The following is a 13,539-nucleotide window of genomic DNA, read 5'->3' as shown; positions in this document are numbered from 1 at the left end:
GGTGTTGATCCACTGTGTTTTATTATCAAGTCTAAAGTCAGTGCAGTTGTTTTGTTTTCCCACAAAATCTCACAGCACTTCATATCTTACAGTTTCCCTCTGCTGAAAACAACTTTATTGGAGATGTGGATTTCATTTTCCAGCAGGACTTGGCACACTGCCCACACTGCGTACCAAAAGTACCAATTGGTCTTATATAATATAATATTCTATTTTTCTGAGACGCTGATTTTTGGGTTTTCATTGGCTGTCATAATAATCATCAACAATAAGATAAATAAAAGCTTAAAATAGATCACTCTGTGTTTAATACATCTATATAATATATAATATATGAGTTTTACAATTTAAAAACTGAATTACTGAAATAAAGTAAATTTTTAAAGATATTCTAATTTTTAGAGATGCACCTGTATGTTGGATAACCTTACCCAGTATTTCTATTGTCTCAATACAGAAAAATATGCATAAAGTAAAGCAACATTTACAAACAAACAAATAAAAGAGGGAGAAAATCAGTAAAGGTTCAACAGAGTCGATGTTTTATTTTTACTTGAAAAAATAAAGGGAACATGCCTGAGAACATGAGAGTCAGGAAATGAGAAAAATCAATCAGATAAAGAATAAATCGATGTGAAAAAGAAGGAAAAGCTGCTCTATAATTCAGCAGTGGTATAAATTCAGCCTGAACAAAACTTCCCTTCTACAGAAATAAAAAAATGAATATATCATTAGCCCTCTGCTATGGTCCCATAAGGCTTACTGTGATCATTAAAGTGTTAATATCCTGCATTTAAACTTTTTGACACACTGATCTTTAATAATAAGGCATAAAAAAAGCAGACGGCTGCATATTTGGCAACTTACGTGATGTGCATCAATCAATGTGCTGTTAGTTTGCATAAAGTTTAACAAACATTCATTAAGTAAGAGTGCAATCCCACACATATATTATATTTAGGCCTGTCACAATAAAAATGTTCTGTGGACGATATATTGTCCCAGAAATTATTGAGATACACGATATTCTTGTAATTTTAAGAATAATAAATGCAATTGATAAAATGATAACAGAACAGCATAAAGAAGTAATAATACACTTTTTCAAGAATTAATCATTTATTATAATTAGTTTGGGAATTATATACTTATTTCTTCACCTACTTTAGTCCACACAGTGTGTATGTAGTCAGAGTTATTGAAGCATGACTGACTAAAATACTGTTCACTGTTATTCATGTGAACAAACATACAAACAAACACAATAGACGATATCACAATTATCTAACATTATTGTGACAGACCTATTTCTATTATATCCAGCATACCTACATAATTTAGGATTGTCTAGTTACGTAAACAATTTAAGCATTTTAAATCTTTTCATTATTCTTTTGTTGCAATCGAACAATACAAAAATAAAGTGGCTGTTAATTCCATTCCAAAAAAATAACTGCATTATTTTTCTATAAGGCATTCATAAAGCATGATCTTTAAATTGAACCTATTCACTATAGATAGCTAGTGCAGATAGCATAACTATATTACGCTCATCACGACTACAAAGTGCGAAAGAAAGAAAGAAAGAAATGCGAGTTAAATAGATATATTTTGCGTCTAACAAACTTGTACACTTTTTTTTTTTTTTTTACACAATTTTATAGAGAAAATCAGACCTGAATCACAGTGGATGATCTGTCCGTACACTCAGTACACTAGTTTTAGATTTAGATTATTCTCTTACTTTAGGTGGGATTTTGGTGATTTGTGTAAAAAATCTTCTATTAATCAGAAAGTTATTGATTTTCACAATAATCCAACTGCAAAAGAGCAAAACTGCAATAGAAATTAAACATGGAATTAATTGTCTAAAGCTACACAGATAAAACGCGCTGTATTTCTGACAGTAAAAGGCTGGAAGTGATTGTGAATACTGATAATGTGTAAATAAATGGCTTTGTGGGTGCAGATGTGTAACAGGCTAATATAGTGGCTCAAATTCTGCCCCCCTTTACACACATCTGGAGATTTTTTTTGGGAAAAAATCATTCCTAAAGCAGCGTTTCTGAAAATCTCTCGATTAACACGACAAAGCAGACAAAAACTCTAAAGAGCTCTAAAACACTCATCAGCATGCACGCTATCCCAGCGGAGGAGCTAACACAAAGTCCTCAACATAAAGTGTAACGTCCAAAACAGACCTAAATACAGCACAGATTTTTACACTCAAAATTCAATTATCGCAATATATCATATCGATAGGCTTTCATTTGCGATACTTATCAATATCCATACATACAGTCAAATATTGTTATATATTTATTGAAACATAGTCGCTTCTTTTTTCACTTGGTGGCGCTATAATCTAATTAACAGGGTTAATAAATCTGTGGTGAAGAATATCGGTTGTAAAATTGTGTGAATCTGAAACACCAATAAATCCATATTTGCTTGTATTTGATTATTTAGGAGTATTTTATCCTCTTCAGAAACACAGATGGTGTGAAGTATCGTAGAGAACTGTATTGTGATTTCGCTATCATGATATTGTACTGCGATAATCTCGTATTGTAATATCGTTATCGTAATTTCACATTGCGATATTGCATTGCAAATCATATTGTGATAATATCACACTGCAATAACATTGTATCACATTACCTTACTGCAATAATATCGTATTGTGATAACATTACATGATACATTGTATTGTGACAATCTTGTTTCGTGATAATATTGTGATACTGTGATCACCTGTGAGAAAAAAAAACGCATTATTGAGGGAAACGCCACCATCTCGAAATCACTTTCACAGAAATAAAAGATAGGTTTAGTTATTTTGAGATGTTCTATCGCTCTATCAAAGTTTTTAATCAGAAACATGTGTCGTAGTTATTGTGTTATTGTTATCGCTTTGATAAACAACATTTACAAAACACTTCTAGTTTTCAGTGACCTAAAAATAAAGTGTTTCTCTGAACTGAGAAGACAGAAAACACAAAAATAACTTTTATAAAAAAAATATCCTGATATATGTGTGTGTGGGCGGGGCCTCACTTTACAATATATGTGCATCATTTAACAGTACTGATAACAGTGAATAAGAAAAATATGTAAAATATTTCCATAAATAATGTCTCAACTTATGAATATTTATTAACTCTAGTTAAGAAATTATTAAACATTACTAAAAATTTTAATGTTTACAAATGTAGTAAATAATAATAATACTGAATTGAGACCTGTTGGTTAATTAGTACTGTTAATTAATGTACACTTACTGTAAAGAGTAACATATGAATTATAGATTATAGATTAGAGCATTATTTTATAGAGATTATAGGTGTTTAATGGAATGTGGATGATTTAATCATTTGGATTGAAATTTAACTTCTCCAGTTACTGTAGAATTACTGTAGAATTACTGTAGAATTACTGTAAACTGCACTGAAAAATCCAAAAATAACAAAAATAATCATTTTGACTCAGAAAAACACCCAGGCATGCTTTTGAGAAGCAAAGATAAAGCAGAGGATTGGTAAACACAAACACAGTCAGATAAAATAAACTGATATATTTATAAAAATATGGCCCCTAAACTTTAAGGTTATGTTGGCATGCATAACTGGCGTAATCTGAAATATATAGGCAACAGTAAAAATCTTAATAAGCGTTTCTCCCTCGTGTCCCGGTGATGAATCTCCCTCTATTTACTGGGAGCAGGAGGATTAACCGGGATGATGTTTCTCATCTTAAAGTAGGAAACCAGCTGACCGGGAACCTCAGCTAGAACTGTCTGAGCCAGAGCTTCTCTAGGAGCCTGAAATAAGAGAAAAACACAACATGAGAGAGAGAGAGAAAACTGATAAAAAGCTGTGAAACGCCTTAAATTCTGTGTTTTTTCATTATTTTAAAATGTTCTGTATTGTAGATTAATACTAAACTCATCCAAACTATGAAGAAAAACACATGGAGTTATTTAATAAACAAAAACGTGTTAAACAAACCCGAATATGTTTTATATTTTACATCTCTGCTGGATTTTCTCAGTCAGTTTTATGAGGTAGAGTCTCCTGGAATTCAGGCTTTCAGTTAACAGCTGTGCTGAACTCATCAAGAGTTAATTACTTGAATTTCTTGTCTCTTAATGTAAAGTTTGAGAGCATCAGTTAAAGTAAAGTAGTGAAGAGGCAGAGTTACAGGTATACAGTGAATAGTGAATATTTCAGTAATGTTCTCAATAATTCAGATTATCCCACAGTTAGTTCCGACCCTGCAATGTGATTGGCTGAGAGGTGTTGGTTCTATGAGTACCATTATCAGCCGGTAATGCACTGTAACTAACCGAAGCTCTCTCCATGTTTTACTGTATTACTCCGCCACATACAGGTAACCTAGCAACGATGCAGCGCTTACAAACCAAACAGCGCAGCTACATACAAACAGAGCAGCAATGGAACTATTTTAATTGGCGGATGCTTTATAACCAAACAGATCCTATTTTCTCCTCCTCTTTAACTCTTTAAAATCTTTCAGTAAACAGTGATAATAATGGAACTGTGGTATAATCCTATATAGCAATAACACTCTCAAGATTTGTGCTATAATCTGTAATATTGCTGAAATACGACCAAAACACAGCAGTGCCAATATTACACGCTATAGCACGAACCTTAAATGTGTATTATTGCTTAATTAGCCACTACTATGTAAAGTTTTCTCAAGTGCAGCTGCAAAAAAATGTTATGATGAGAACTGGCACTCATCAGTTTCACTATAATCAGCACTATAATAGTGTTTAGACTGAGGGAAATGAATACGTACGCTGGCGAAGCTTTTGAAAGGAACGAACTGGACGATGTCTCTGGACACCGGTTCTCCGGAGGGAGCTTTCAGCACACCGTTATCACCATCCAGAACCTCCATCGCCTTAAAATCAGCTTCTCCCACGCCCACGATGATGATGGACATGGGCAGCTTGGAGCTGTTCACTATGGCCTGTTTCGTCTGGTCCAGATCCGTGATCTCCCCGTCAGTGATGATCAACAGCACGAAATATTGCTGAAAAACACAAACATCAGATTCTGAGTAAAAAGAATATAAGAAATATATTAATGTAATAGGTCTAAAGCACACATTTTAGATTGGAAGACGTAAAGAACCATTATGTTTTTTATTTTCAGCTGTAAATGATAAAATGATCAGGATTTATCATCAGATATTAAGGAAACATGTTAAGTTAAAGCGCTGGCAGCTCTTGTCAGCAGGGTTTCAGTCAGTACATTTCTTTTTATATAGCGTAGAGTCGTCGACTCACTAAATAATTCGGATCAGGAATCGAGTACAGATTGGAATCAATGATTCTAAACATTGATTACGCTCCCATAAGAGCATATGAATCTAAATAACAAGTGAATCTTAATCTGAATATAATAATACATGTATTTAACTATTCAAAACACGTACTGGTCAAACTCTGACAGTTTTAGAAGATTTGTAATCTGAATATGGTTACAAAACTCATGTGATATTTAAAAAAGCATGTTTAAAAGCAAGCAAGTCCACTAATTCCTTTAATTTTCTCTCAAGAAAGTCTTTAATTTAAATGTTTGACTGCATGTTTAAATAATTTATATTTATGACAAAAAATGCTATTTTTATCTTTTAAAAAAAAAAAAAAAACCTGAAATGTATCAAAATTATCACCATGTAATTTATTAAATAAATGATAAATGATAAATAAATAAACAGAATTAGGAAAAAAGTGGTTTACATTTACTTATATTCACATTAATAAATCAATATATATTTTAATTTAAATATTATGGATTTATTATGAAAAAATGTATATTTTCAAAGCATAGATGGGATTTGGAGTCACACAACAATGCAAAAAAAAATCTCTGAAGGATTTTAATTATAATTATATTTGATGGTAAATTTCATGTTTTTTATTGTTAGAGAATAAGGAACAGGTAACAAATGCTATTTTTTCAGTGTTCTAAGTAGTTTTTATTAATGTGTTTAATCACATATCTTACTTTTGCAATCAGGTCACTGTACAGAACACTACGCTTAATAATGAAATGTATTTTAAAGTTATTTTGTGTGCTTTATTCTGATGTGTTGAGGTGTTTCTGAAAAGGTGTGGTACTGGTACTAAAGAAATGGGGTATTATACTGTGCTGATATATATTTTATTTTATATGTGTATAATGAGTGTGTGTGAGTACTCACTGCAGCGTTAGACTGCTGCGCTGCTCCTGCAGCGATTCGAGCCACGTGATTAATGATGGGGGAGAAATTGGTCGGACCGTAGAGCCGAACCTGCGGCAGAGCCGCGCGATACGCCTGCACGATTCCCTCTATACCTGTACCACAATATATATAACATATATATATATAAAACATATACACACCACAATATAACACAACATTACAACAGATTTAATCATCAGATCACTGACAGATATGGATTATGGATATGAGTGCGGTTATGCAAAGAGAGACATTTAAAATAAAACATTAAATAGAACAAACTAAAAAGATGTAGAACCAAACCCGAACCCAATGTGCTGTTCTGTATTAATACTAAACTTATTTATTTATTATTATAATTAACATCATTCTGAACAGATTTCGCTCATTCAAACCGCCCAAATATGTTTTTAAAAAGCTAAATTTTAACCCTCTACTTACTAAAATAATTGAGTTTAAATCAGGCTCAGGCCCATAATGACATAATGAGTTTATGGAGCGGGTTAGGCTCAGGCTGGTTCATGTCAGATATTTTGGGCCCAATCTAAGCCCTACTTTCAGTTAACAGCTGTGCTGAACTCATCAAGAGTTAATTACTTGAATTTCTTGTCTCTTAATGTAAAGTTTGAGAGCATCAGTTAAAGTAAAGTAGTGAAGAGGTAGAGTTACAGGTATACAGTGAATAGTGAATATTTGAGTAATGTTCGAATCCAGGTTATGAGAAGCAACAACTACTCAACTAAGTAAAAATCCGAAAAAGAAGAATTTCAAGAATTTTGAAAGTATTCTTAAGTGCAGTCACTGCAAAAAACATCAAAAATAACAGTAATGGTGAAACTGGCACTCATCAGGACCGCCCCAGAAAACAGAAAGAGTGAGAGATACCCATGTTGTAAAGGATAAGTTCATCAGAAGTTAACATCTCCCCAGATGAGAGCACCTAAATGCTTCACAGACAAAGCTACTGTATATATTTTTTTTAAATATTGTTTTTTAAAAAGGAAAAACAGCTAAAAAATACCCATTTATATATATTTTTTTAATCAGATTAGAATAATCTCTTACCTTGGCAGTAAGGGCTGTTGGGGTTGAAGTTCAGAGCAAACTCGTGCGACACCTTTAGAATACCATACATAATACAGTTTAGTGAGTTTGTCTATAGAAAAGGTTATTTTAGGTTTTTAAGAAATTATAATAAAAAGTGAAAATAAGAAACTAACCTTGAAATCTGGAGGCACCTGAGCACCGAATCCAAAAGCAGGGAAGAGTTTATCCCTGCAGGAACAGAAGAGAGAGGAGAGCATGTTACAGGATGATACTGCCTCCTGCTGATACACAGAGATTAAACACATTAATCCTAATCTCAGACTAAACACTTCTAAAACTAGATTTACAATTTACTGTACTTCATAAGTGGGGCTGAGTATCTTCATTACTACAGAGTACTGAAATGTCTAAGATAATTTAGTGCTTATTTTACATTTTAATAAAATAAAAAATGATCTAGTCTGCCAGACTACGCTGTTATTACCATCACACTCTTAAATACACAGGGAAATACCAGCATTTAAAAACAACGTGTATCAAGATTATATTGTCTTTTTAAGTTATTGACTATATTAATATAACATTAATATAATTTATATTATACATTTTGCTATTATATATTATATATAATGCTGATTTTTTTCATAAAAATAAATCTTAAAAGCTGAACTTTCAAATAACTGCAAAGATTAACCCGTTTTATTAAATAATCTATATTTTTGACTATTTTTTTTGCAGAATATTTTAAATTGTTATATTTATACAAAATAAAACAAACATAGTTTGTTGCAGTAGTAGTACATTTTTGCAATGAATGTAATATTTTAATATCATAATATCGCAAAAATTGTTATATATAAATAGTAAAAGGTATTAAATAAAGGTATTATTACAGTATAACATTTTTTTAATGATTGCCAGCCCTATTAAAAAGTAGGTGAATGCTCCTAAAACACTATTATATAAATATAATACACTGTAATGTGAAATATTATTAAATACTGATGGAAGCTGATATATAATATCTGAAATCTTGTACTTACGTGTCATAATCCTTGATCACCTGACCCACAGACCAGATAGCGTTGAGGTACTGATTGGTCCCGTCAGGACTGAGGTAATGCAGAGACTCAGGGGAGCGAGGATCTCCATTAGAGCCCGTAAAATCTATCCCTACCTGTGATATATCACAACACATCACTACACATCACAATAAATCACAATAAATCACTACTCATCACAATTATGGGTGTGCTATATCGTATCATACACTATCGCCAACAACAGCTAAAACTAATCAATCAACTAATAAATAGTGGCCGATATTATTATTATTATTAGGTATTACTATTTTATCCAGGTGCCATTGTTGTAATATTACATTACACAACCATCACAAACCATCTCTCCATGTTTTTGTATTTAAAGATTTATTTCTAATTTTTAATCCATTTTCCACTTTACCCAACCCACTCATTAGTACTCCCCCCATCACTAGTAGTGATGCTCCAACACCAGGAGGGTTAAGAAGACCAGCACACGCCTCCTCCGATACATGTGAAGTCAGACTCCGCCTCTTTTTGAACCTCTTTGCCGAGTAGCATCACAGCAGCGCTAACGCTCGGAGAAAAGCGCAGCAACTCTGTTCTGATACATCAGCTCACAGATGCAGCCTTGTGCTGATCCACATCACCCTAGGAGTGATGAATAGGGGAAAGAGAGAGCGCCATCTACTGTACTGTACCCACCCAGAGAGAGCAAGACCAACTGTGCTCTCTCAGGGCTCCAGCAGCTGATGGTAAGCTGCATGACTGGGATTTGAAGTGCTTTAGACCGCTGGACCACTCAGAGCTCATATTCTCTCCATGATAAAAATCATGTCTGTCCTGTTATTACCCTGTTTATGATCATCTCACCGTGAAATTAATCTGGCAGCCTCCCATCACGTAATCCAGGAACGTGTACTGAGCCTCGATCTGAGAGGAAAGATAAAACCAGAACATTAGGATACACAAAGAATACAAAAAGGGGTAAAAGCAAAAAAAATTAAAATTGAATAAATTAAACAAAAAAATGAAAGATTTGCAGCAGTATTAATTTTTTTAATTAATCTAATCTGTGTTTGTGCTTTTAATAAAATAATATTGCAAAAATACTAGTTAAATACTTGTAGTTTAAGCACAATTAACGCTGCTGTTTTTATTCTTAATAAAGAGACACAAACAAAACGCTCATTGCTTGTTTCCATTCTAACAAAATCTAGAATGAGAGTGAGATTTCTCATGTCGACTGTTAAATAAATACGCTGTGTGAAAATTTTTTGGTTACAATTTAGAAAAAGGTATCTAAATATCGTTTGGGTATCGGTGTCAAAACGTTAAAACGATCCTTAAATTTATAAAAGCAGTTGTACTCTCCTAAAACACCTGCAGTTTTCGTTTTAACGCTTTCCTATAAAAATATCTTTTATCTTTTAGTCTTTTTCATACTGCTATTTCGCAAAAATATTTTTATATTAGGGCTGCATGATATATCAATTAAACATTGTCATTGCAATGTGCGCATTCGACACAAGAAGTAGATACACAGCACTGTCTCTGTGTCTGTGTGAGTGAGAGGCTGCTGCTGCCTGAGAAGTGTGAGGGGGAGGGGAGGAGTAAACACAAGGTAACCGCACGCATGGCCTCCATCCACATGGTTGGGCACGTGCTTGTAAACGTGAGCACATGTGGAAAGCTGTGCTCCTCAGTCCAACACAGTTTAGCAGTGCAGATATTTCCAGTTACAGCTGAATTCACACTTTTAATCCCAGAAAAACAAACGCTCTTATTTACCTTTTAAAAAGACATTTAAATGCTGATTAAAGGGCCGATTACCGTTGTTTTGCTGTTTGTCTCTGGGTTTGAGAGCTCGGCTCTTACTCAGCTCTTGATTGGTCCGGATACGAGACAGCGGCAAGTGGGGGCGGGGCTAGTGACATCATGGGCCCTGCATTGTTTATTATTGTGATATATATTGCCGAAAAAAGGACATTTGCAATGTAATTTTTGTTTTATATCGTGCAGCCCTAATCTGATATTGTGATATTTTTGGGCCATATCGCCCACCCCTACTGTGAAGATACATACCTTGCAGTTTTTGATGCGTACCACACCCGAGTTCTTATAGCTCTTCTTCTTTTTCTGTTTCTCAGGATCAATACAGTCGAACTCCACCTGAAACCCGGGAGGACCATCAGTTATATAGAGAGTGTTATATACAGATTAGTGTTATATACAGCGGTTTATGGATAGAAGGGTTAATATAGTGAGAAGTTAGTGAAGACGGTTAGTGAGTCTCACCCCTGATCCACTGTCTGCTTTCAGAAGCTCGACCACGTTAGTTTGGAAAATGCCAATCAGATCGTGAGAGCCGTCGCTATCGTAATCAGAGCAGTGGACCTACAGGAGCGAGAGAGAGAGAGAGAGAGAGAGAGAGAGAAGAAGAAGAGTTTAGAGGATGAAGGTGAAGACGCCGGGTCTCCTGCTCACCCCCTGGTCCCTGGCCTCCAGCAGATTGGCTGTGGTGCAGGAAAACTCTCCAATCAAATCAGAGCTGGTGTCCTCGTCCTTATCATAACAAGCCACCTGACGGTGAGACACACAGCGTCTGACTCCAGCAGCAGAGACACGCCCACAACCTCATTCAGCTAATAAACACCGCAAATATTACCGGATTTTACAGACTATAAGGCGCATTATGCGACACTAGTAAGGAACAGTGGTGTCACCATGTTTCCCTGCTAATCAAATATCTTGCTGCTGTAAAGCTAAATTAAGCTAAGCTAAGCAAATAAAACTGAATCTAAAACTTACTCTATGTTAATCTACACAGATTTCTCTCCTAAAAGCTCCTGTTTATTTGGGTGAGTAAAGCGCTTCTGTTTCATTACAGTAAGCTTAGATTTCCAGGTTTCCAGGTTTACACTAAGGCTCGGTGCAGCAGCATTAGATTTAGCATAAGAGACTAACCGCTAGCGCTAGTAAATGCCGTCAGACAGCTCTATACTGAGAAACACTCAGTGTTCCGGTAAGACAGGGGGATATTAGCTAGTGGTTCGTCCCATGTTGCTTGTTTTAACATGGTAAACACACAACAACTACAGTCCAATATACTTCTCTCTGAATGGTGAAAGAGCTAGCGCTTAGCGTGGGTAACTGCTAATGCTTATGCTGCTGGATAGCTACATTTCTGGAGTTTTGCTTGTTTATCTTGGTAACAGAAAACACAGGAGCTCCACTGACTGAATACAACCTAGACAGACGCCAACAGTCAGACGTTCATCGCTATCTCGGTAACACAGGCGCTGTGCCGAGCGTACACCCCCACTTATTACACACACATGAACACACAGCAGCACAAACCCAACTTTTACATCAACAATAAACAGAATAGTAAATAAAATAACATTGCTGTTCCCGTAAATGAGCTGCTGGAGCTCCTTCACAGCGTCAACCAGCAGCTCAGTTTCCTCTGCTGAGAAGAGTTTGTTGGACACGTCCAGGTAGCTGCACCGTTACAATAGCAATCCACCAAAGACAGAGCTCACCTGATCTACTCTTAAAGAGAATGATGAGCAAGAGACACTCTGATTGGTTTATTTCACGTTAAGCCCAAAATTAACCACACCCATCATTAATCATATATTCCAGCCCAGTCTCGGCCCGTTGATATGATTATTGCGATTCTATCTTTTACAGAAATCATTACAGAAAAACTGTATTGTTCTTTTTTAACATGTCTGCTGTGATATCAGTGTTTAGTAAATACTTTAAAATTACAGTTTTGTAACTGCATTCTCTTTAAAGAGCTCAAACACATACATTTAGACTAGTGAATTTAATAAATTGTATTTGGTATTCTGCTTACTGCAAAACGTTCGTTTTAATTTCAGTTTCAGTCAGAAATGTAAATATATATAATGTAAAAACAGTGTTTTACAGAGTCAAAATCTGGAGGCACTATTTTAACTAACTAAAAATCAGAAATTATAGATCCTCATACCTTAAGCGGTTTGTTGAAATCTGCATTACAGAACGTCCCCACAGAAACTGTGAACTTCTTCCAGGAGGGATTCAGATTATTCTTAATGACCTGAAAAACCGTCAGAGAAAATAAGACAACAAACAATCAAACAATCAAACATGACAATAAACTGCAAAAACACAATACAAACAAACAATGATAGAAAAGAAATAAACAAAAAAATAAACAAAATGACTAAATAAATAAATTTCTGCACCTCTGTTCTGTGGACCAGAGTCCAGCTCCCATCATCAGCCTGCTTAAAGAACTCCAGGAACGGATCTGATTTACCAAACATGTCCTGCCAAAACACAATAAAGCACAATTTAAACACAATAAACACAATAAAACACAATTTAAATACAATAAAACACAATAAAACACAATTTAAATACAATAAAACACAATAAAACACAATAAAACACAATTTAAATACAATAAAATACAAAGGGTTTATATTAGTGGTGGGACAAAATATCGCTATGGCGATATATCATAAAATATTGTTTTCATTTGCAATACATTATCGATAAGCGACATCAAATATTTAAATAATATTTTTGCTAAAACAAAGGTGCTCCTCTTCAGTAACACAGACACTGTGAAGCATCATAGAAAATATCGATTTACAATCTGATATCTGAAGTATATCAAGTTTTACAGAAGTGATTTAATTACTACTGTGGCCAGGACTAAATATAGTAAATAGTGGGGGTGCGCAAAATAAATAAATAAAAAAAAACCCCTCCATATTGTGATATTTTCACATTTGTGTTGCTATTTACTGTATTTGTACTTTTGATTGATTGTTTTTTGCAGTTTATATGCAGCACTAGTTTAGTGGTGGATGTTCTGTTGTTAGATTACTTTTGTAACTTTCATTATATTATATTGTATTTCTTGTCACACTAATATTGTTTAATACAAAATTAGTATGGATAAAACAAACAGGCAAATGTTTTGTCATATCGGCAAGATTTTTATAAATTGGTATAGATAAAATGCCCAGAAATCAGGAGATCAGGAGAATCTCTCGCTATCTTTATATATAAACTCCTGAAGACAGAGCTCTTCAAAGAGCTCTTACTCTCCTAACACCTCTAACTAACTACCTTCTACTACCAGATCAGGAGAATCTCTCACTATCTTTAATAAACTCCTGAAGACAGA

General features: G+C 34.4%; 1 protein-coding gene across 5 annotated transcripts in view; it reads right to left on the bottom strand.

The window, feature by feature from the left end:
• Positions 1-519: 519 nt before the first annotated feature.
• cpne1 (copine I) overlaps positions 520-13,539 on the bottom strand; it is a 38,559-nt gene continuing 25,539 nt past the window's right edge. For 4 of the 5 annotated variants that reach the window (XM_049471818.1, XM_022682447.2, XM_022682448.2 and 1 more), the window contains exons 6-16: positions 12,587-12,670; positions 12,349-12,438; positions 10,647-10,745; positions 10,434-10,520; positions 9,222-9,281; positions 8,349-8,482; positions 7,479-7,533; positions 7,324-7,375; positions 6,238-6,371; positions 4,825-5,061; positions 520-3,820 (exon numbers count right to left, since the gene is read on the bottom strand). In XM_049471818.1, the coding sequence (XP_049327775.1) occupies positions 3,707-3,820; positions 4,825-5,061; positions 6,238-6,371; positions 7,324-7,375; positions 7,479-7,533; positions 8,349-8,482; positions 9,222-9,281; positions 10,434-10,520; positions 10,647-10,745; positions 12,349-12,438; positions 12,587-12,670 (1,146 nt within the window). In that variant the 3' untranslated portion in view covers positions 520-3,706. Of the gene's footprint in view, positions 3,821-4,824; positions 5,062-6,237; positions 6,372-7,323; positions 7,376-7,478; positions 7,534-8,348; positions 8,483-9,221; positions 9,282-10,433; positions 10,521-10,646; positions 10,746-10,835; positions 10,932-12,348; positions 12,439-12,586; positions 12,671-13,539 lie in introns of all 5 variants that reach the window. The other variant, XM_022682446.2, reaches the window with a different exon arrangement.

This window comes from Astyanax mexicanus, chromosome 24 (genome assembly GCF_023375975.1).
Source record: "Astyanax mexicanus isolate ESR-SI-001 chromosome 24, AstMex3_surface, whole genome shotgun sequence".
NCBI lineage: Eukaryota > Metazoa > Chordata > Actinopteri > Characiformes > Acestrorhamphidae > Astyanax > Astyanax mexicanus.
This window is presented reverse-complemented; position numbering and strand designations above follow the sequence as displayed.